This window comes from Physella acuta, unplaced genomic scaffold, assembly GCF_028476545.2.
Source record: "Physella acuta isolate Inbredline_101_S28 unplaced genomic scaffold, ASM2847654v3 ptg001599l, whole genome shotgun sequence".
NCBI classification, from domain to species: Eukaryota; Metazoa; Mollusca; class Gastropoda; family Physidae; genus Physella; species Physella acuta.
Window position 1 is genome coordinate 234,175 of NW_026733113.1, and position 25,081 is coordinate 259,255.

General features: G+C 34.4%; 2 protein-coding genes across 2 annotated transcripts; one reads left to right on the plus strand and one right to left on the minus strand.

Annotated features, from left to right (window-relative positions):
* The first annotated feature begins 164 nt into the window (after window positions 1-164).
* LOC131929111 (macrophage migration inhibitory factor) lies at window positions 165-6,100 on the plus strand. Its single transcript, XM_059285316.1, has 4 exons — window positions 165-291; window positions 3,218-3,326; window positions 4,028-4,200; window positions 4,504-6,100. The coding sequence occupies exons 2-4, from the start codon at window positions 3,219-3,221 to the stop codon at window positions 4,547-4,549; spliced, it is 327 nt and encodes a 108-aa protein (XP_059141299.1). The 5' UTR covers window positions 165-291; window position 3,218; the 3' UTR covers window positions 4,550-6,100.
* Window positions 6,101-13,920: 7,820 nt separating this feature from the next.
* On the minus strand, window positions 13,921-24,034 carry LOC131929112 (cell division control protein 45 homolog). Its single transcript, XM_059285317.1, has 18 exons — window positions 23,715-24,034; window positions 22,283-22,342; window positions 22,021-22,113; window positions 21,357-21,451; window positions 20,711-20,825; window positions 19,940-20,052; window positions 19,785-19,833; window positions 19,417-19,478; window positions 19,197-19,307; window positions 18,461-18,652; window positions 18,082-18,180; window positions 17,696-17,807; window positions 17,299-17,354; window positions 15,825-15,963; window positions 15,582-15,665; window positions 15,338-15,456; window positions 15,139-15,215; window positions 13,921-14,203 (listed from the first exon to the last, which is right to left on the minus strand). The coding sequence occupies exons 1-18, from the start codon at window positions 23,763-23,765 to the stop codon at window positions 14,139-14,141; spliced, it is 1,692 nt and encodes a 563-aa protein (XP_059141300.1). The 5' UTR covers window positions 23,766-24,034; the 3' UTR covers window positions 13,921-14,138.
* Between the last annotated feature and the right edge of the window lie 1,047 nt (window positions 24,035-25,081).

Below are 25,081 nucleotides of genomic sequence, written 5' to 3' on the forward strand. Positions count from 1 at the left end.
AATAAATAAAATCTGATCTAGATCTAATTACTAATGAATCCCAGAATATAAATGTAATAAATCTATTCTAGATCTCTAGAATTAAAGTAGGCCTAGATTCTAGAATCTAAAAAAATGTATCGCTTTTTAATATATTTTTTGTGTGTTCACTACTGCTCGGTTCTACTTTCGCTTTCTTTTCCGGTTCGGACAGGCTTTGCGACGTTGACAACTTAAAAAAAAAAAAACTCGCTAACATAGACTAAAGGCATAAAGGAAAGGTCACTTTAAGACTAAAACAGACTGTAACAAGTTAGTAACAACACTTTTAATTCACTTTTGATAGTTGTACCTTAACTTACTAGATCTAGCTTTTTCTTGATCGATAGCCTCGGGCTCTTCTCTAGAGTCTAGACTAGGCGGACTAGGCCAAATAAATTAATAATTTAAATAAATCACTGTAATTAAATTTGTAATCAGGCTTAAGAAGTTAAGTAAGTAGACCTAATCTAATAAATTAATAAAATTATTATTATAATATTTTGATTTTGTAGACTTAGTAATTAGTAGCCTAATAGTACTAATAGTAGCCTAATACTAATAATTAAATTAGTAGGGTAAAGGAGGGCGTTAAGAGCCACACTTTTTAGCACCTGTACATTTTTAAAGATTTCTACTAATCTAAGAATTTTTTAGTATTGAAAATATGGCAAAATTATTCTAACATATCTTACACAATATAAAAATAATAACAAAGTGTATTAAATATACTTTAAATGGGTTTAATTGAACATTTATTGTCATACCCCCAAAATCAGCATTTGGGGTGAAAGGAGCCGGGCAATGGGGCAATAAGTATTATCTCCTAGTTTAGACTAACTCCGCAATAAAAATAATTAATTTCTATCCCCAAAATAGTTAATGCTGTGTACACACACTTTAACTGATACTAGCTATCACTAGGCCCCAATGGGCCCAGTCTACAATTGATACAATTGCAGGTGTACATAGGGCCTAAAGTCTAGTAGTTTACAGTAGGCACATTAGTATGCCTAGTGTGTAGCTAGTATACTAGTGTGTAGCTGTCCAGAGTTAACATTCTTGTATGTAAAAAGGGGTGGTACTAACTAATCTGCCTTAATGCTTTCCCCTGATAAGCCATGTGTGCTATACATTACATGACATGGAGGTGAGAAATGTTGAGGGGAGAGCAGTTGTACTGGTTTCCCCTTTGTTCTCCTTGCTGGACCCTGAGGGCCATAAATTACATAAGGAGATGCTATCTCTGGTTGGCTGAGATCTAAGAACTAAGTCCATGCTACCTACAAAGAGATAAGTTTTATGGTGGGTTAGATACAGGTGGGGACTGGGTATCATGGGGGTGAGAAATTGTGAGGGGAGAGCAGTGGTACTGGTTTCCCCTTTGTTCTCCTTGCTGGACCCTGAGGGCCATATATTACATAAGATGCTATCTCTGGTTGGCTGAGATCTAAGAACTTAGTCCATGTTACCTACAAAGAGATGAAGTTTTATGGTGGGTTAGATACAGGTGGGGTCTGGCTTTCATGGAGGTGAGAACATGTGAGGGGAGAGCAGTGGTACTGATTCCTCTTTGGTCTCCACCCTGCTAGACCATGAAGGTCACACATTACATAACATGCCACCCCAGATTGTCTGAGATCTGTAACTGTAATCCATGTTACCTACAAAGAGATAGAGTTTTATAGTGGGCCAGAAACTGGTGGGGGCTGGGTATCATGGGGGTAAAAAATTGTAAGGGGGGAGCAGTGGTATTAGTGTGTCTGTTTACTTCCCTGCTGGACCATGAGGGTCATAAATTACATAACATACCACCCCAGATTGGCTGAGACCTAAGAGCATTTATTCCTGTTACCTACAAAGAGATTAGAAGTTTTATGGTTGGTTAGAAACAGGTGGGGGCTGAGTCGGCTGTATTGCCCCTTAGGGGTAATAAGAACATGTACCATTTTAAAAATTACCTTGCTAACATCAGATGGCTGAATTTTTACTTTTTAGCAGGTTAGAATTGTATTTCTATCATTTAGACACAAGTCTGTTTAACAATTAATACATTTTGTGTTAACTATTCCTATACCAGTGTCATATTCAGTGGTCTAATAAATGAGAAACTTGCACTTAGGGTTTCAAGAGCCACATAACAGTATCTGTTATAACTTTTCTAAACAGGCAAGCTAGTGGACAAAATTAATGTATTCATGTAGATTTAGTTATTATCTAACAAATAAAACCATTATGGTAATGATCAGTCAAGTTTTAATCTGATAAGGATAAAAACTTTATAGCATGGTAAAATGGGACAAATGTCTGCCATTTTGTTTTGGCACCAATAATCACTGTGCAAAAAAAATTCACCAAAATAAAACTATTCAAGCCATAGCTATAAAAATAGTGTTAAAATGTACAACAACCAATGCTCTAATACAGGAACAAAGAATGGGCTTGAAAAACTCATTTGGTTTATTACAAAGTAAAGTTTCCCAAGTTATGTCTATTTGGAAAAAAAGTTCACAAAATGGTTTTATGGAGATGAGAAATTTTAGGGAAAGAGCAGTGGGATTAAATCCTGTCTCATCCTTTCCCTATTGGACCAAGTGGGTCATAAATTACATAAAATGAATCCTCTGCTTCTCTGTTATCAAAGAACAGCAGTGGTTGTTACCTCAGAAGTAGATTAGCAGTGTTATTGGGGGTTTTGTGGGGGTGGGGTGTTGATTGGGGCTTAATACCACACGGCTCTTAACGCCCTCCTTTACCCTATTACTATTAATAATAGACTATTAATTCTAAAGTCTAAATTAGTAGATCTAGATCTAGATCTAGTAAAATAGTAGAACCTTCTGCTTGATATTTTCATTGGGGGGGGGATGGAGGCAGGGCGGTGGGGTAGTGTTGAATTCACAAATTATGAATTGTTGATAAGTAGAAAATAAAACAACTAGAGGATCTAGATCTAGATAGCAGCATATGCTACGTCGCGGGGTCAGCTCATTTACTTATACAGAATCCCCAATATCTAGCTAGCCTAAATTATATGTAAAAAAAAATTTTAAATGTACTTTGTTTTTCATTTGTTCACCTTAAACTAGGCAGTCACAGTAGGTCATGTGGACTAAGTAAATAGTTTTATTATTACAATTCATTTATCCATGACTTAATTATTAATTCTTAGTGCCATTTTTTTTTTTTAAATTCACAGAATGCCTCTGTGTTACATTCACACAAACAAGAAAGAGTCTGATTTAAAAGAAGGCATTGAATTAAGATTGGCAGCAGGAATAGCACACATATTGAGTAAACCTTTGGAGGTTAGTACAACTGGGGGAGAGGGGGGGGGGGGGTGCAGCTGTAACAAGGCAAGGGCTCTGAAATTGATGCCAATCTTATGCATTTTAATAGTAACTTCAGAAATTTAGCTATGTTGCATTTTAAAAGACTTTCTTGTAAATTGTTTACATTTTTTTTTAATCTGATAGTGAAGTGATAGGCCATCTAATCTTGACTCAGTGCAGTTAATATTTGAAGAAAAAAAAATAGATGGAAAATAGTTCCCTAGTTTGTGTATGTCTGGGGGGAGGGGGTGGAGTGGTGTTGACCCCTTACCCTATGTTGTTAAATCATGCTTAGCATATGTTTTTTACACTTTCTCATTACATTTAACAACTTTCCATCACATTTTCCTACCACTGTTGGTTGATTATATTGTTCCCAACCCCGCCCCCTTTCTGTGTGACACTTGATCATACCAGTGGTTAAAACATGATAGAGGAATTGAAAGTGAAAGCAAGATAATGAATAAGGAGGATGGGGTAGATATTTTTAAAGCTTGATATGGCAGTGAATTGAAACAGCAAACCTCTAAAAACTTTCCAAGACTGATATTTATTACCTAAATTGATGTAGCATTCCATGACCAAAACTTTTAACAATTTTATTGAGCATATTTTATCCCCACTTAAAATAAGCCTAAGAACAGAAATAAAGTTTAAGTAATTATTATTTTTTACAGCGGATGATTATCATCATTGTTCCTGGTGTTAGGTTACTTCGCCATGAAAGTACTTCTCCTGCCTGTACACTCAATATAAATGCCATTGGTGTATTTGATGCTGAGAGGAATCCTACATATTCACCAGCTATTAAAAAATTGCTTCAAGATGAATTGGAGTTACCAGCAGAGAGGTAACAAAAATTAATAAAAACAGATAATCTGTGATAGAATCATGGTTGTTTCAGGAGATGGAAAAAAAAATGAGTGATGTCACTTTGTTGAGAGGGGCGGGATCTGACATTTAGTCTCAAAAAATGGGGACGGGGGGAATGTGTGTAAACTTGCTGTAATGTTATTTAAGGATGATCCTTTTAGCTGAATCCAGGTCCAAGTTTTATTTAAAAAAATTATTTGTAAAGTGTAGGATAGTTTTGTTGCAGTTTTAGCGAGCTATGTTTTATCTACATAAAGGTGTTGTTACTTTTTATTTTCAGGTGTGTGATTGTGTATCATGATCTAGACAAAAACTTCCTTGGGTGATTGATTGGAGAAGGAGAGATCTAAGATTTCAAACAGTGATTATAATTAAACAGAGATGGTTGGATGTTTAAAATTTCAAATAGTCATTGAGATTTAAAAAAAAATATTTTGTTATTTTAATAGAATCAGAAAGGTTTATTTTTTCTTTTCTGTAATATTTTACAAGCTATGGGTCGCTTGTTATTGATGAATTAAATCATCAACAATGTTTATGTTTTTTTTTCTAAGCTTGAAGTAATCAGATTTCCCTATATACTCAGGTTGTGTCAAAAACAGAACTTTCTTTTTTTCCTTGTGTATAAATTTGCAGGCAAGGAGACTTAACTCTCTAAAAACCATCTCAAAAGATTACTTAATAGGACCAGTTAATGCTATCAATTATTAAAATTAACCATTGATTCAATTAAAACAAAGTCGTATCTACAGTTGTATGTTTTCAATAAAAGAAAATTAAGTCAGTTTGTTTTTATAATTGCTGCATTAAAACAAGTGCTTTACTTTAAAGTTGATTGCACTGTGTCAAATACATGTCCATAGGTCATCAAATTGTATAACTATTTCATAAAATAATTCTGTATTATGATCAGTGATCTGCACTTGTATATTGTAGACCTTAAAATTAAATCAGTACCTGCATGAGCTCTCCAATAATTTCTTACTAAAATTCACTTACAGCAAACAAAAGAAAAGTATTTGTCATTAAATATCCATCCTTGATATAATATAATCTACTGATCTAAACACTATTTTTGGCCGATAGTAGTCAGCTATATTTTAATAGTACTTTAAATTTCATTCCTTATTATAACTGTGAATGTATGTTAGATGGTATTAATAAAATTGCATTTTGTATACTTCTTTATGCAGCTTTTATTGTAACTGTTCAACTGTCATGATAATTGTGTCCCTCAGTGTGGCTTAAAAGGTGGTGGTTATTTTTACTTTATGTTTCTGATTGCATAATAAGGATTTGGAATGTACATTTTTCTTTAATTAATGCTGTTTATTTTCAATTGCTGAAATACCAATGTTCCAGAGGCTAAAAATTACTTTATGATGAACAAAGTGCAGCAACAAGTTAGATAAATTAGTCATTGTACTCGTAAAGTTAGCATGTCTACAAATTTGTGCTCTAATCTAATCCTAGGGTATCAATACAATTTATAGATAAATTTTTATCATGACATTTTCACTGAATTAGGGGAAACAACAGAGTTTATTAATTATTTCAACTTGGGATTTATTTCTTATTCAGGCATATTTACTTGGTATAAAACTGAACTATTTTAACTGCTAGAACTAGTAGAACACCTCCAATCATTGTGATATGATTTTTGAAGATTGGTACTTTTACTAAATTTTAGTTGGATTGACATATTCAAATACACATTTTTAAACTTATGTCTAGCTTCCAGCTCTTGAAAATATAGTTCACAGTTTTGCTCAATTATTTAAGGTTGTATTTGTATGTTCATGTTACTTTTCTCAACATATTTTATGATAAAACAAAATGATACCTATTAGTATTATAATAAAACATTTTACATCAGATTCAATTTCTTGTTGTTCCTAAAAAACAGTGTAGACAATACAAAAAAAAAAAGAAGCCAATCAAACATTTGCATTAATTTTAATTACATTTTAACAGGTTTATCAACATTACAAAATGCTATCATATGAATGCTATTTGATTGACTACATGAAATACGGCAGGCCCAGCATAAATACACACAATAACATGCCAAGACAAAGATTCCAAGCAATGTAATGACTCAAAGTTAGACCAGATTAGAAATAGGTTTGAGGTCAAACAGATGAGTTAGAAGAGCTAGCAGATAAGAAGCATAGATAAACAGTAACACATACATGTAAATGGGACTTGAGTCAATTATTAATTTCACACCATATGGCAGTACAATGATCAATTTCCTACCCTGAGATAAAATAGATTTTTATACATTACAGTGATATATGAAAACATCTTGCACAACAAACAGAAACAACTCCTCATCCTTAGGGCCTGAGAGTTAAGTAATAAGGGGGGCATGTCTGATAAAACTATTAACTGCATAAACCATACATGCAAGCTAAAGCCACTTTGAGACATATCCGTAAATAGTTATGTTAAAGTGATTAAAACAATTGCTTGGCAACAAGTATTCAAATTTCATTACAAATCTAGCTCAAATGTATGTATTACAATCTAGAAGCCTACTGGTCAAAAATAATATTTGATTATTATGTAATTAGTATTTTTTTTTGTCATTATCTTAGGATCGAAACAAGTTAAACAACTATGAAATTTGCCTTTCTAAATACATAAAGCCAATTAACCAATAGCTCCAAATGGTATAAAATTGGGTGGCCCTTATAAGGGCCGGTTTAGATTTTTAGTTTCTAAACTGAAATGAACAAACACAAATGAAGATTTGAGAACTGAACATCTGCAGAAAGGAGCACACAATGCTAAATTGTGGACTAAACACCTGCAGAAAAGAGCTTATAAAATGCATGAAAAATTTTAGGAAAGGAGAAAAGAAATGGGACTCAGTCCTGAAGATGGAGTACACAAGCGCACATTGGGAGACTCAGTCCTTTGGATGCAGTTAACAAGCTCACACTGGGAGACTCAGTCCTTAGGATGCAGTACACAAGCGCACATTGGGATTTACAACCTCAGGATGTAGCTGCCAATGATTATTTGAGGACTCAACACCCGCTGAAAGGAGCACACAATGCTTATTTGAGAACTGGACATCTGCAAAAAGGAGCACACAATGCTAAATTGTGGACTAAACACCTGCAGAAAAGAGCTTATAAAATGCATGAAAAATTTTATGAATGGAGAAAAGAAATGGGACTCAGTCCTGAAGATGGAGTACACAAGCGCACATTGGGAGACTCAGTCCTTTGGATGCAGTTAACAAGCTCACACTGGGAGACTCAGTCCTTAGGATGCAGTACACAAGCGCACATTGGGATTTACAACCTCAGGATGTAGCTGCCAATGATTATTTGAGGACTCAACACCCGCTGAAAGGAGCACACAATGCTTATTTGAGAACTGAACATCTGCAGAAAGGAGCACACAATGCTAAATTGTGGACTAAACACCTGCAGAAAAGAGCTTATAAAATGCATGAAAAATTTTAGGAAAGGAGAAAAGAAATGGGACTCAGTCCTGAAGATGGAGTACACAAGCGCACATTGGGAGACTCAGTCCTTTGGATGCAGTTAACAAGCTCACACTGGGAGACTCAGTCCTTAGGATGCAGTACACAAGCGCACATTGGGATTTACAACCTCAGGATGTAGCTGCCAATGATTATTTGAGGACTCAACACCCGCTGAAAGGAGCACACAATGCTTATTTGAGAACTGAACATCTGCAGAAAGGAGCACACAATGCTAAATTGTGGACTAAACACCTGCAGAAAAGAGCTTATAAAATGCATGAAAAATTTATTGAATAGAGAAAAGAAATGGGGCTCAGTCCTGAAGATGGAGTACACAAGTGCACATTGGGAGACTCAGTCCTTAGGATGCAGTACACAAAGGCACATTGGTATGTACAACCTCAGGATGTAGCTGCCAATGATTATTTGAGGACTCAACAGCCCCAGAAAGGAGCACACATTGCTAAATTGTGGACTAAACACCTGCAGAAAAGAGCTTATAAAATGCATGAAAAATTTTAAGAATGAAGAAAAGAAATGGGACTCAGTCCTGAAGATGGAGTACACAAGCGCACATTGGGAGACTCAGTCCTTTGGATGCAGTTAACAAGCTCACACTGGGAGACTCAGTCCTTAGGATGCAGTACACAAGCGCACATTGGGATTTACAACCTCAGGATGTAGCTGCCAATGATTATTTGAGGACTCAACACCCGCTGAAAGGAGCACACAATGCTTATTTGAGAACTGGACATCTGCAGAAAAGAGCACACAATGCTAAATTGTGGACTAAACACCTGCAGAAAAGAGCTTATAAAATGCATGAAAAATTTTAAGAATGAAGAAAAGAAATGGGACTCAGTCCTGAAGATGGAGTACACAAGCGCACATTGGGAGACTCAGTCCTTTGGATGCAATTAACAAGCTCACACTGGGAGACTCAGTCCTTAGGATGCAGTACACAAGCGCACATTGGGATTTACAACCTCAGGATGTAGCTGCCAATGATTATTTGAGGACTCAACACCCGCTGAAAGGAGCACACAATGCTTATTTGAGAACTGGACATCTGCAGAAAAGAGCACACAATGCTAAATTGTGGACTAAACACCTGCAGAAAAGAGCTTATAAAATGCATGAAAAATTTAAGAATGGAGAAAAGAAATGGGACTCAGTCCTGAAGATGGAGTACACAAGCGCACATTGGGAGACTCAGTCCTTAGGATGCAGTACACAAAAGCACATTGGTATGTACAACCTCAGGATGTAGCTGCCAATGATTATTTGAGAACTGGACATCTGCAGAAAGGAGCACACAATGCTAAATTGTGGACTAAACACCTGCAGAAAAGAGCTTATAAAATGCATGAAAAATTTATTGAATAGAGAAAAGAAATGGGACTCAGTCCTGAAGATGGAGTACACAAGTGCACATTGGGAGACTCAGTCCTTAGGATGCAGTACACAAAGGCACATTGGTATGTACAACCTCAGGATGTAGCTGCCAATGATTATTTGAGGACTCAACAGCCCCAGAAAGGAGCACACATTGCTAAATTGTGGACTAAACACCTGCAGAAAAGAGCTTATAAAATGCATGAAAAATTTTAAGAATGAAGAAAAGAAATGGGACTCAGTCCTGAAGATGGAATACACAAGCGCACATTGGGAGACTCAGTCCTTAGGATGCAATTAACAAGCTCACACTGGGAGACTCAGTCCTTAGGATGCAGTACACAAGCGCACATTGGGATTTACAACCTCAGGATGTAGCTGCCAATGATTATTTGAGGACTCAACACCCGCTGAAAGGAGCACACAATGCTTATTTGAGAACTGGACATCTGCAGAAAAGAGCACACAATGCTAAATTGTGGACTAAACACCTGCAGAAAAGAGCTTATAAAATGCATGAAAAATTTTAGGAAAGGAGAAAAGAAATGGGACTCAGTCCTGAAGATGGAGTACACAAGCGCACATTGGGAGACTCAGTCCTTTGGATGCAGTTAACAAGCTCACACTGGGAGACTCAGTCCTTAGGATGCAGTACACAAGCGCACATTGGGATTTACAACCTCAGGATGTAGCTGCCAATGATTATTTGAGGACTCAACACCCGCTGAAAGGAGCACACAATGCTTATTTGAGAACTGGACATCTGCAGAAAGGAGCACACAATGCTAAATTGTGGACTAAACACCTGCAGAAAAGAGCTTATAAAATGCATGAAAAATTTTAGGAAAGGAGAAAAGAAATGGGACTCAGTCCTGAAGATGGAGTACACAAGCGCACATTGGGAGACTCAGTCCTTTGGATGCAGTTAACAAGCTCACACTGGGAGACTCAGTCCTTAGGATGCAGTACACAAGCGCACATTGGGATTTACAACCTCAGGATGTAGCTGCCAATGATTATTTGAGGACTCAACACCCGCTGAAAGGAGCACACAATGCTTATTTGAGAACTGGACATCTGCAGAAAAGAGCACACAATGCTAAATTGTGGACTAAACACCTGCAGAAAAGAGCTTATAAAATGCATGAAAAATTTTAGGAAAGGAGAAAAGAAATGGGACTCAGTCCTGAAGATGGAGTACACAAGCGCACATTGGGAGACTCAGTCCTTTGGATGCAGTTAACAAGCTCACACTGGGAGACTCAGTCCTTAGGATGCAGTACACAAGCACACATTGGGATTTACAACCTCAGGATGTAGCTGCCAATGATTATTTGAGGACTCAACACCCGCTGAAAGGAGCACACAATGCTTATTTGAGAACTGGACATCTGCAGAAAAGAGCACACAATGCTAAATTGTGGACTAAACACCTGCAGAAAAGAGCTTATAAAATGCATGAAAAATTTTAGGAAAGGAGAAAAGAAATGGGACTCAGTCCTGAAGATGGAGTACACAAGCGCACATTGGGAGACTCAGTCCTTTGGATGCAGTTAACAAGCTCACACTGGGAGACTCAGTCCTTAGGATGCAGTACACAAGCGCACATTGGGATTTACAACCTCAGGATGTAGCTGCCAATGATTATTTGAGGACTCAACACCCGCTGAAAGGAGCACACAATGCTTATTTGAGAACTGGACATCTGCAGAAAGGAGCACACAATGCTAAATTGTGGACTAAACACCAGCAGAAAAGAGCTTATAAAATGCATGAAAAATTTTAGGAAAGGAGAAAAGAAATGGGACTCAGTCCTGAAGATGGAGTACACAAGCGCACATTGGGAGACTCAGTCCTTTGGATGCAGTTAACAAGCTCACACTGGGAGACTCAGTCCTTAGGATGCAGTACACAAGCGCACATTGGGATTTACAACCTCAGGATGTAGCTGCCAATGATTATTTGAGGACTCAACACCCGCTGAAAGGAGCACACAATGCTTATTTGAGAACTGCACATCTGCAGAAAGAAGCACACAATGCTAAATTGTGGACTAAACACCTGCAGAAAAGAGCTTATAAAATGCATGAAAAATTTTAGGAAAGGAGAAAAGAAATGGGACTCAGTCCTGAAGATGGAGTACACAAGCGCACATTGGGAGACTCAGTCCTTTGGATGCAGTTAACAAGCTCACACTGGGAGACTCAGTCCTTAGGATGCAGTACACAAGCGCACATTGGGATTTACAACCTCAGGATGTAGCTGCCAATGATTATTTGAGGACTCAACACCCGCTGAAAGGAGCACACAATGCTTATTTGAGAACTGGACATCTGCAGAAAGGAGCACACAATGCTAAATTGTGGACTAAACACCTGCAGAAAAGAGCTTATAAAATGCATGAAAAATTTTAGGAAAGGAGAAAAGAAATGGGACTCAGTCCTGAAGATGGAATACACAAGCGCACATTGGGAGACTCAGTCCTTTGGATGCAGTTAACAAGCTCACACTGGGAGACTCAGTCCTTAGGATGCAGTACACAAGCGCACATTGGGATTTACAACCTCAGGATGTAGCTGCCAATGATTATTTGAGGACTCAACACCCGCTGAAAGGAGCACACAATGCTTATTTGAGAACTGGATATCTGCAGAAAAGAGCACACAATGCTAAATTGTGGACTAAACACCTGCAGAAAAGAGCTTATAAAATGCATGAAAAATTTTAGGAAAGGAGAAAAGAAATGGGACTCAGTCCTGAAGATGGAGTACACAAGCGCACATTGGGAGACTCAGTCCTTTGGATGCAGTTAACAAGCTCACACTGGGAGACTCAGTCCTTAGGATGCAGTACACAAGCGCACATTGGGATTTACAACCTCAGGATGTAGCTGCCAATGATTATTTGAGGACTCAACACCCGCTGAAAGGAGCACACAATGCTTATTTGAGAACTGGACATCTGCAGAAAGGAGCACACAATGCTAAATTGTGGACTAAACACCAGCAGAAAAGAGCTTATATAAAATGCATGAAAAATTTTATGAATGGAGAAAAGAAATGGGACTCAGTCCTGAAGACGAATCCTTAAGAAAAAAGTTATAAGATTTAAAAAGATGGAATACACATGTGCACATTGCGTATATTGAAGCGCGTGTTTTAGTTTCAGCGCGTCTTTCGTTTGGACACAATCCAACCGAGGACAAAGCACCATTTTAACCTAAATTTAGATTTAAGTAACTCAATATTGTTTTTGTTCTTTATTATTTTCTATGCGCGGACGGTGCAGTAAGCTTTTAATTTAAAGAAATGCACTTCCGTTAAAAGTCAAAGGGCAAGGGTAATTTCAAACTGAAGTGTGCGGACTTAACAGAAAATCAATGTACTCATGGTAAACTATTTTGCCCTCAAGTTGATTTTTTTTTGTCAGGAAGATGTTTTACTAATTTTTAGGTCCCTTTATTTCCATCAGTGACCATTCACATTTTCTATTCTAATCAACATGTGTATGTAACCGAAAGCAAACCATAACACATCAAGACCTTACACTTCAAATGTAGTATCGGGCAGAATGAATATTCGAAACAGGATAGGCCCTAGAATATTTTTATTTATTAGTTACTTTTAACTTCATTTCGCATTTTAAATAATCTTAATAATGTAACATTGTGATTATTTAAATGCTTTGTTCTCTATGATTGATTTTTTTAAAAATAGGCATAAAATATTTTTATAGTAAAATAACACCTATTACTGTAAATAATTAAAACGAACGAGAAATATTTAATTTTATAATGGGATTTGTCACAAAGCATTAATTTACATACCATCTGAAGTCTAGATTTCCTTATTAAATTTAATTAGATTAATTTAAAAACCTGAGACTATAAATAAATATAAGAAAGGAACAAACATGTACTTTAAACAATGGACTTAGGAAACAGCTTTTTTAAACTTAACAGTTTGTCTTGTCCAATGCAAACTCATGGTAACTTTTTTTTAAAATGTACTTTGGACTTATATGCATGGAGAATGTGAAAATCCTGTTACTGCTTCTTCTTTCTTGTCATCTGTTGTAAAAATTAGTATCTGATTCATTTCATTGATTTTAACTTAATTAAACGAAGATAATCATCCCCTTTTTAACAAGTGACAAGACTTTTAACTTTTGCAGGCCTATGGTGCATGGTTTAAGTTCATTTATACATGGTTACTTCAATGTTGTGTTGGCTGTTAAGGGATTTTTCAATCATATCATTACCTGGCGGCAGTAAATAATTGTAATGCCTGATCAGAGTTAGGATAGTTTGTGGGTGGAGCAAAATAGTTTAATCCATGGCATATGATGTATCTTTGGAATAAGTTAAAATATAGTATAACCATATATTATAAAGTTGTGTTGTTTTCACAATTTTACATTGCAGGTGTTAAATGTTTTAACCTTAGCAACCAGTATATATATATATATATATATATATATATATATATATATATATATATATATATATATATATATATATATAACTTTTACATTTTGGATATTATATAGAGATGGTAAGGGGGAATCAAAAGTAACAAAGCTTTAAAATTCTTCAAGTATCAATGTAGCTAAAATACTAGAGAACACAAACAAAAGTCACCAAAAGCATTTGATAAAGCTAAATAATTTAATTCCTTCAATTTACAACATAATGTTTATTTTTTTGTTGTTGTTTTTTTTAAGTTTACTTTTTACCAATATCCTGTCAGCACAATCTTAGTTACAAAGAACATTCAAATTTGTAATATTTAGATTCAACAAAGAAAAATGTTAGACAAGAATCAAATATGTAAATAACTATAAATATGTTTTTTATTTTACAAAAATGTATATGTACAACAGTAGTTTTTACAAATTATGGCAACAAGTTGTATAAAGAGCGGTCATTAATTACAATGCACATGAACATATTTACAACCATTAAAATGAAATACTATCAAGAAAATACAAGAGGAGACATTAATACATGAAAAGGTCAATCATTGTAGAATACTAATTAATGCATCAAAAAACTTGCTCTTGTCCTCTGATTTTATTTCAATAACTAAAAGAGAAAAATGAAACAAATAGTTAAAAACTTCAGAAAAAAAGCATTAATCTAAGAAACAATGTTTATTACTGTCATTTCACCATCACAGAAGTTATTGCTTGAGAGTTTTGAGTCAGTAGTTCACAATTTATAGGACAGTATGGCACAGACACCTAAATCATAAACCAAACAGTTTCAATTTTGCTTGACTTTTGATGCAAAAGAAATATTTGGTTTTTTCAAATTTATTTATAACAGAGTGTGAAATGACAGTGACAATAGAGCCAAAACTATTTATTTGATGTGCAACAAACCTGTGTGACCATGTCTCAGCGCTATTCCTAGTCAGGGTCAGTCATATTACTAGTGAGTTATGTAGTCAGAGAAGACATTACCAGTGAGTTATGTAGTCAGAGAAGACATTACCAGTGAGTTATGTAGTCAGAGAAGACATTACCAGTGAGTTATGTAGTCAGAGAAGACATTACCAGTGAGTTATGTAGTCAGAGAAGACATTACCAGTGAGTTATGTAGTCAGAGAAGACATTACCAGTGAGTTATGTAGTCAGAGAAGACACTAGGCCTAGAAGTTGCTGCAAGATCTTAGTATAGGATAGTCAAAAGTTCTTGTGGAATACAGAGTTTTAGTTTTGTAAGAGGCGGATTAGAAATAAATTATAGAGAAAGATCTAGGTTGTGAAAAATAGACATTTTTGATGAAAAATAGACATTTTTGATGAAAAATAGTGATCTGTGTAGATCGATGTTATTTATATTGTTTGTAGCTGAGAAGGAATAAAATTTGTGTTGTAACCTATGAAGACTTAGTTAAAACAAAAGCAAGCTAAGGTGAGTCAAGGAAAAGATCTCCCATCCTTGTGTGATAAAAGATTCTAATGCACAACTCTATTCTTTTAAAAAATGATTGAAATATTAAACAAAAAACTCACTGTATGAATCAAAGCTGTTAAATCTAGCAGATGAGCTTGTAGACTCTGCTGCCTGCTCAAAGGCTTTACCAAAAAAACTGCAACAAAAAAAAAGTTACAACTCTGTTAAAAAGAGGCACACTGTACTACATTGTTAGTGTCAGGTTTTATTTCAGCTCGTTAAAAACAAAACTGCAACTACAAATTAGAGTAAGCTTACTTTTTCCTTTCATCATCTGTATCAAGAGGTGGTATGCCTACAATCAGACTTGTCCCTTCCTCTGGGTTGAGTGGTGCCCCTAACACCAAGGGAAGACTCTGAGAGCGCTTGTTACGGCTCTGTAAAGAATTTAGAAAGTAAATTAGAAATTAAACCAAATTGTCAAAATGAAGAAAGATTTATATCAAATAGGGTAATTCAAAAAAGTTTTAAAGAATAATATTATAAAAACTGCCCCACTTACAACAGCACATTGTGCTTGTAATGAAAACCTAGCCAACCTGATCAAACACTGGGGGTGGGCAAAAAAGCGAGAATCTGCAGTACCCTGAAACAAAACATTCAAGTATAAAAAATAAATTCTATATATACTGCTATGGCATTTCAACTTAACAGTTACTTTGTAAATAATAAATTACAAGAAAAAATCATTACTAAAATAGATGAGAATGAGAAACTGGTTTTAAGTAAACTGAATGTTACTTGCCTCCTGCACAAACACATATAAAAATGGCCCAGCTGAGATGATTTGATGCATGTCCAGAAAACTTTGAACTTGAGTGACCACACTCTTCAGCTGTAGTTTGGCAGCTTCTAGACCTGCTTCCAGCTTACTCGTGCTGGATCTGTACATGTGTTGCAACAAATTGATTTTTTTTATTACACTTCAAAGTCTTGATTAAAAACTTAAGCTTTTAACAGCACAGAATTGGAGCCATTGAATACACACATTGGGGGCCAGTTAACAATCCATTAAAAACAGCCAGCAGCCATTTACAATATTTTGGGATTTTCAACACAAATGTCCAGGAAGTGCTGCTCTATGGCTCTGAGACTTGGAGGGTTACGAAGACAAATACTGATAAGCTACAGGCATTCATAAACAAATGCTTACAACATATACTTAAAATAAGATTGCAAGACAAAATATCAAACAAAGACCTGTGGCGAACTTTAAAGCAACAGCCAACAGACAGATATCAAGGCCCGTAAATGGGGATGGATTGGACACACATTAACCATTAATGTCCCATTCATTCTACCAAAACTCCACCCATGACGGCCCAATGTAAGGAGCATAACTCTGTATGATCAAGTGAATAGTTTCACAAAATATTTGTTTTTGTCTAAATGAAATTGAAAATTAAGATAAAAACTACTGCTTAATGTTGGGAATAAACCTGGCTTTCCAACAGTATTAAATAGAATATATTATATTCGGTAAAAGTACAGTAAAAAAATAAAAAATGTCGGAGAAAATTCAAAACAGGTCATTTTCGGTAGTCAACTTTATTTATTTTTGTCTAAACAACTAAGCATCGAATTTAACAGTTAAATATCAATTTGGTTATGTTTAAGATAAATAATTCATAAAATACATGCCTAGATACGTTTAGAGGCATTATTTTATTTTATTTTTAACATTAAATCTACTAAAAAAAAGGACAGATGAGTCTAAAATTTCGAGATCGAAAGAAGCTATTATTTTTTATCTTTCAAAAGCGCCATTGAAATTATAAGACCGGAAAAGGATGGTGAAACTATCCGACTTCCTGTTTAATTAAAAATTAGGATTTGTAGGCCAAATTTTAATGAAACAAATTTAATTTTTCTATGCGTATTTTAAGCGGGCGGCAGCGGGCGTTACGGGACATTAACGGTGTCGGGCGGCAGCGGGCGTTACGGGACATTAATGGTTAAGAAAAGAAAACATTGCAAAACATGCTTTGGAATGGAATCCCCAGGGAAAAAGGAGGGTGGGACGGCCAAGGAAGACATGGAGAAGAACGGTTGAAGAAGAGGTGAAAACAGCTGGGCTCACATGGGCAAAGATAAAGGGGGCAGCCCAAAACCGAGTCCAATGCAGATGTGTGGTTGCAGCCCTTTGCTCCCCAGGGGCCACAAAGGAATGATGATGATTATGAGATAAAAAAAAATAGAAAATGTTTCAAATACATCACCTCTGTAAAATATCTGATGCTTCTAAAAAGTTGTCTGTTGTCATTCTTGATTTATCCTGCATCAATTTGAAAAAATGTTTTTTATAAAAAGTCTGATAAGCATTTAAGTGAGCTTCAGGTCTAAAATATGTGACAGGTGAAATCTACATCTCCTGTCCCATGGATCATAGGGTTTGAAAGGGTACATTACTTTTTTTTCATATCTAAAAATATGTACTTCACATTGATAAATAGTATCTGGACTTCATGCTGATTATAATTTATTAATTAGGTATGTTATAAATAAAGAAGCTCAAGCTTAAAATACTTTTTTTTAAACAATGAAAAAAAAATAATTCAAAATTATATTTTTCTAGAAAGCCAACAACCTTCTGACAAAAACCATAAAAAATCTTACCACTGATTCCAGAATGGCTGTGCAGGCATACACATAATCTGTCGCACAAAGAAGGTTTTTATAGCCATATTGCATGCAAAAAGATGGAAGAATCACATCCTGCATATCCAAGCTAAAAAATAATTTTTTATACATGTTAACAATTGCTGGCCGTAATATTACATTTTTAAAAATATTTTCATTTTAAGGGTAGTCTATAAAGTATTCACTAAAAAATGTATAGAAGATAATTTCAAGCTTAAATTCCAATAATGAGAGGTTTTGATATTGATGAAATGCGTACAAATAAAAATTAATCGAAGAAGATTAATGCGGTCTTGAAGAGGATATTTTAATTTGAGAAAAATAAAACTATTTAAAAAGAGAGAATGCAGGTGTTTACATACCCATACTTATTCATGTATTCTTGTATTTTTCCTTTCACTTCTAACCTCAGAACAGAATCCATGGCACAAAACTGTTGTTTACATTGTGTTAGTGGCAACCTAAAGACCAATCAAAACGCACATGTTAAAAATGAAGTACAAATAAAGAATAAAATATGGACTGCCATGTTTTTCCATATTGAGAGGTTGGTAAACTATAACATTTATCACTCACAATACATACAAGATAAATTTCTCAGAGACAGTTATTTTTCTGCTGGATATATATTTTTAGTTAAATAGATAAGAATGACAGTGAACAAAATTTAAGAATAGAGTTCACACAATCTATATAACAATCAAGCTAAAGAACAGGTAATTGTTTATTTAGCATGCTCACCCCATCTCTGCCAGGAATTCATGCAACCTCTTCTGTCCCTTTAAAGACCAGAGTTTAAATTTGCATGCCATTGGCATAGAGTGACAAATGCTATCAAACAGAGTCCAATGGCGGTACAGGGCCAAGTTCAGCTCCTCTTCAAAAGAAATCCGCAAGCAGTTTACTGACAAAATGTTTTCATCCTCATTTCCTCTGCAGAATTAAAAATCATATAATTTTTTGTCAGCAAAAATGTAACTTGAGAACTTATTGATCAACATTATGTCGAACTGTAATTTACAATGTTTAAAAAGAAAAGAGTTAACCTTTCGGAACTGTCAGAACAGTAGAGATGAAGTAGAGTTCACCTATTTTTTTGACCAGGGCATATGAAGGGAAAGTGTTGTCAGTTCTATGCCCAGCCACCTTTACTATATCAAATGTGCGTAGAGTTCCTATCAAAGCCATGCAGACTTGAGACTTGGACAACATGGTAGTAATCATGATGGCTAACCCAATTTTTTTTAATTGCGTAAAAAACTCTAGAACCAAGTTAATGTTAATTAACTGAGATCATAGGGCAGGTTGAGTAATTGACATGTATTGTATTATTCTATTTTTCTTAATGTACACTTTTTCTATAGTTTTTAGCTCAATGTTCTAAGAGCACTTTGATTATTGTTTTATAAAGTAACTAAAATGCTGACAAAAATGTCTCATATAAATGTAAATAAAAGAATTTGCCAACAAGAAATACCTTAAGTTCAGACGTGATACATGGGATTGAAGAGCCAAAATATCATTCACATATTTATCACGTGGAGTTTTAAAGTGAACAAACTGATCAGTTACTCCAACTATGGCTAACCTACAAAATACGAAAAAATGTATTTGATTCTTAAGCTACTTATGAAGCAATAATTTAACTATAATATACGATTATTAGCCAACTGAATACATTTTAAGTAAGAACATACCAGAGGAGGTTATTTGTGTCTTTTGACAGTTTCCAAGCAAGTTCAAACATTGTTATAGCAGCCTGCAAAATATTTGGGAAACAAAAAATAAATGCCATAGTCGCCCAAGACAGGTGATTTGGAAAAACATAAGTTTAGTTTCAGTTTCATCACTACTGCATGAAAGTGATAGCAGTCCAATATACATGCATTTGTTGAAACTAGCTGAGAATAAAATTTGCTATAGTTCAACTACTAATGTTATAAAGCAATATGAGTTCAGTTTTCTACTAGAAGTTTTGTAGGTCTAAACAACTTTTGATGCAGTTGGTAGAATAAATGAAAATGTAAGAGTGTAAATGAAAAGGGAATGAAGACTTCATACTTACTGCAGTTCCATAAGAAGTAAACTTTGAGTAATCAAACAAAACTTTTACTCTAGGAAAAAAATCAATATGTTATCAATAGTAATATGTTAAAAGCATCACAAGTTAACTAATTTAGTGGTAAGGAACAAAAGCGAATGAGGAAATGAATATATTACCTATTTTCATTCCATCTACGCCTGTCTTGTCTACGAAGGACAGATTCTTCATCAAATCTTTTTCTCTTTCTCCCTGTCTCATCATCTTCATCATCATTGTCGGATTCTTCTGACTGTTAAATGAACCAGATTTAAAAAATCTCATAAAATTGTTTAAAATTTTTTTTTTCGCATGAACACTTTCCTGGACAATATATAAGTTAAATTTTTTAAATTAAAATGTTGCACAACTTAGATCTTGTTGATTTGTTTCCAGTTAATACTCATGGTAATTAATGTGCATTACACAGCGATCCTGCACCAATGCTAATCTTAGATACCAGGGTTTTTTTTTCAAGAGAAAAACAGAAATAACACAAAAAGAAGTAGGTGATCCCTTAAAACCAAAAAAAAAAATAAATGATTTTAAGGTTGATTTTTATTGTTTTCAAAAAAATAATTAACATGTGAATGAAAATAAATCTTTATTTCTTGAAACATGTTTATGTCTTTACTAAGTGTTTGAAAGTGTATTTTGTATGTTTGACTTTATTCTTTGTCGCAATTTCAATTATTGACAGCCCATAAATCTTACATTGTTTTATTTTATTAAAATATCATCATCAAAATAATCAATAATTAGGCTCTCTCACTTATAAAAAAAGCACTGCTGAAAGTTAAAAACAAAAATAATCCTAACAATTTTCAATCTAGTACAATTTTACATATTGTTTTTGGTCTAGTATATAATTCATACATCAGATTTATACAGACAAAAAACAGCCAACTCACATCATCATCTCGAAACAGCTCATCATAACTTGGAATTGTTGACAGCTCATCTTCTTGCATCAGCAGCTTTACCTGAATCACATTGTAGTAGTTGTGAACGTCCACAGGGCGGTGACTGCAAAATAAAAATGGCAGCTGCAATGAGGTTTATGCTAATAGCAATGAAACGGGTAGTGTTAGTATCCTCACTCATTAATTTGCCTCACATTACCTGTAATTGTCTTTAATTTGTGATGATAATAAAACTACCCTTTTTAATACAATTTGACTGAAAAATGAGTGATGTTAATTTAAGAATTTAAAAAATTCTTAATTTAAGAATTCTTTAAAGAATTTTATTCATACTCAATGCAGTCTGGGAGACATATAAGAGTTGTGTACAACAGTGTGAGCAGCCTGAGATCTAGCTTTTGTGAAGGCTGATTGGTTGTTTTTTTTTGGGCAGTTATATTTAATTAATGTTTGTGGCTACTAAACTACAAGTTAATACATTACAAATGGATGTGTATCCCCTTCTACACAAGCTAATATATTACAAATGGATGTGTATCCCCTTCTACACAAGCTAATATATTACAAATGGATGTGTATCCCCTTCTACACAAGCTAATATATTACAAATGGATGTGTATCCCCTTCTACACACCTGTCACAGATGTAGAAACGAACATGATCTTCTGGCTGTAACAACTCAACAACATCAACAGATGCTCCGCAGTTAATCAACACAACATGCTTGATCTAAAAAAACAACATCTCTATTGTAATAGGGTCAGTGAATATCTATGTGCAACACTGTTTATTACTATAACTGACTAAACTATCTTCAGTGAAAAGGACAGTTATCGAATCAAAGTCAAAGAATAACACGTTGACAATTAAAATTTAAGTTCATATACCGATACTTTTATGTACAATACATAACTACTTTTTCAGTCCTCTAAATTGACTACAATACATCAAAGCTTACTCTTGTCTCTATCCTATTCATTAACTGTTCCCCATGACTTGTCTGCTATATCATTTTGAACTATATCGTCTACGGTCAATACAAACTAACCCTAAAATGTCTTTATAAATTTTCTGTCTTCCTCTCTCATCAGTCCTGTCACATATAAATCTAAGCTATGACAAGAATAGTGTGTAAAGTTTTTGTTTAGTAGTCTTAAAATAACTACAAACTTTCAAGATTTGGTAACTATTTCTACCCCCAACTTTGATGTTAATGTTTTGCATTGTAAGAAGTTAATACATTTTTATCTATTCAGGCAAGTAATCATTTATTATAATTGTGGGAAAAAAGTACCAACCCCTTCAGCATTTTCCAAGAAAGCATTTTCCAACCCCTGCATGCCATCTACTGGCACAATGGTATACAAGACTTGATCACATTGAAATAAATACTGAAATATAAAGATTACTTATGATTCATCTACACATCGGAAATTAAAATATGATGAGAAAACTTTCAATACTTTCATGCTCCTTTTCGTAAATAAATGCAATCCAGTTTGCATTTGTCATCTTCAGACCTACCCAATGAATAGCTTAGACTTTCAATTAAAGCATTACCTGCAAAATTTTACAAGCACAAAGAGCATCAACATCAAATGCAACCAGTACTAACACTCTCTGAAATGAAAAAGTAAAAGTTCATTACAGACTTATCCTACATCAAAGACAACACAAAGAAGTATAAACTATAGTAATAGAATAGAGAGGCTTATTAATTATTAGCACAAGTGGGTAATTATTTATAACAGTGTCCAATAATAGAATCTTCAAAAAAGGGGTGTTAGGTTACTGGAAGTTAACTAAAATAACACATAGCTTGCTAATGTCAATGCTAACCCTAGCCCTATCATTAGTCATACCATAGGCCTAACCCTAATTTAATTTCTAACAATAAAACTAGTCAAGCTTACAATACTACTACTAACAACCTTACACACCTATTTTTGGAAAAGTCTAATATCGGACATAGGTATCTTCAATCATCCAGAACAAACAAATCTCTATGACTCACTCATTTTATTGCCAACAAAAAAACTAAGAGAAAAAAACAGTAGGGTCTAATCACACATCTCATTATTATGATATTATCTCGTGGTCTGCTTTACTTTTACTTTTTACTCATCTCATACAAAGAAGCCAAACAATAAAATGTGCTGATGCTCTGAATCAAATTAAAACAAAATATTAACGATGGCTTCGTAATCATTAGTTTTATCCCTCTACCGAATAGTGAAAGCGAAACTGGTCGCCATTTTTGGTAAGCCGCGTAAGCGCATGAGCCTTGAGATGGCTTCAAAACAACAAACCCAGAAGCTGTGAATCAAACAGCCTACTAACTACAAAATGAAATAAAAAATTAGATCTAGTGCTATTCTAGATCTTATTTTTATTAGTTATTTAAGATTTAAGATACAAAAGACTGCGATACTGATACTAGCTCTTCAATTTTTTGTTTTGCTTTTTTAATTAGTTATATATAATAATAATTAGGCCGATGCTAGCCGGAATAAGATACGCATGCGCAATGGAGAGAAACTACGACTTGCCATCGCGGCGATGTTTTCGATGGTACTGCGCATGTGAATGTTTATAACTGCAGAACCCTAACGCCTAACACCAACCCTAATCCTATCCCTAACTCTAGCCCTAACCCTAGGTCACTGCGCAGAGCTATCTTTTGCTAACTAAGTGGAGACGGGGAGAAAAATCTTAGACGGGGAGAAAAATCTTCAGAGTAGTCACTTCGTTATAATTATTAAACATTTCATAAGTGAGCCCTTAGATGGGATATGCCAGATCAAATAAAATACAAACTAAGCCATTGTCTGTTGTGTAAGATCTAGATTTGAAGAGAATCAGTTTCAACTGAAATGATCGTGTGCAGTTCCAGCTGTTGACTGCTATGATGATGTGTGAATGAGCAGTCAGTTTCGAAAGAAGTAGATCTAGAAATCTAGAAAATAATCAAACGTATGTAATCTAAAAGCACCTGGTTTTGAAGTACATCGTAAAATTCACGTTTGAAATCTTTAACAATCATTTTATTTAAATTATGTTTGTTGCTAGCGCCAATTAACTTGGTATAATAATCCGAACAATAATCATAACTTTGACTCTGTAGTTAGGAAGTTATGTTTCATTTCATGGCGCCATAATGGTAATCAATAATTATTTAGGTAATCGACTACTTCAAAACGAACATTAACATCTGCACAATGTAAATTTCCGACAGCTTTTTTACGAAATAGACTGTAGATCTATAAGTTTATTGGATTAATTTAAATTCAAGCAACTGATTATCTAACTGCTAAATGAGTAAAATAATTTAAAATCCATTTAATGTAATAACTAGCGATATTTCGTAGTCGAAACTTGTTTCACTGAAATCCGGAAAGTTGTATCGCTCTTTAGCTACAAGATAACTAATAAATTATTCGTCTTATTCTGTAAGTTCAAAATGTAGCTAAAATATGAGAATAACCCAATATTGTCTTCAGATATAATAAAAATAGGGAAACTAAAAGCTGTTTTTTGTCCTGAAATCTATGTACGAATCGCAGGAAGCCCAGATTGTGTAAAAACAGCCAATGCCACGACAAACCTTCACAATCAAATCAACCCAGTCTAACACAGCGATTATACTTAGAACACATAGAACACACATTCTACACTCTACACCCAGTTCGATTAGGCTGTCCGTAAGAACATTGTTTCATACATGCTAATGACTATGCGCATACCATATAATTAGTGCTATATTTAATTCATATATATATATATATATATATATATATATATATATATATATATATATATATATATATATATATTTATATATATTTATATATACTTATATATATATATATATATATATATATATATATATATATATATATATATATATATATATATATATATATATATATATATATATATAAAACACCAGCCTGTCAGTCTGTTCTCCTGTGTGCATTACTGCACCGTTCATCCGGATAATCGCCATGAAAATTTCGGAACTTGATGAGAATACCCCAGGAAGGTTTCTGTGGGGAAAAAAATTCGGTCCCCAGAGGGCTCCAAAATAATAATGAATAGGCCTATTATTAAATTTTGAATAATTAAGGGAATTAACCAAGCTTATATTACTTTTTTTAAAAAAATATTAATTTGGTTATTTCCCTTTGTCCATAAAAATTGCTGGTGTTTAAAAATTCTGTTACTGCTTTCAGATATTTTGATTACGGAAACGGGGGATGCTGTTTACATTTAAAAAAAAATATTTTGTGTTCATTTCACACAGCGAAGTGTGTGTGTGTGGGGGGGGGGAGGTAGACGTGCTTCGGTGCGTGTGTGTGT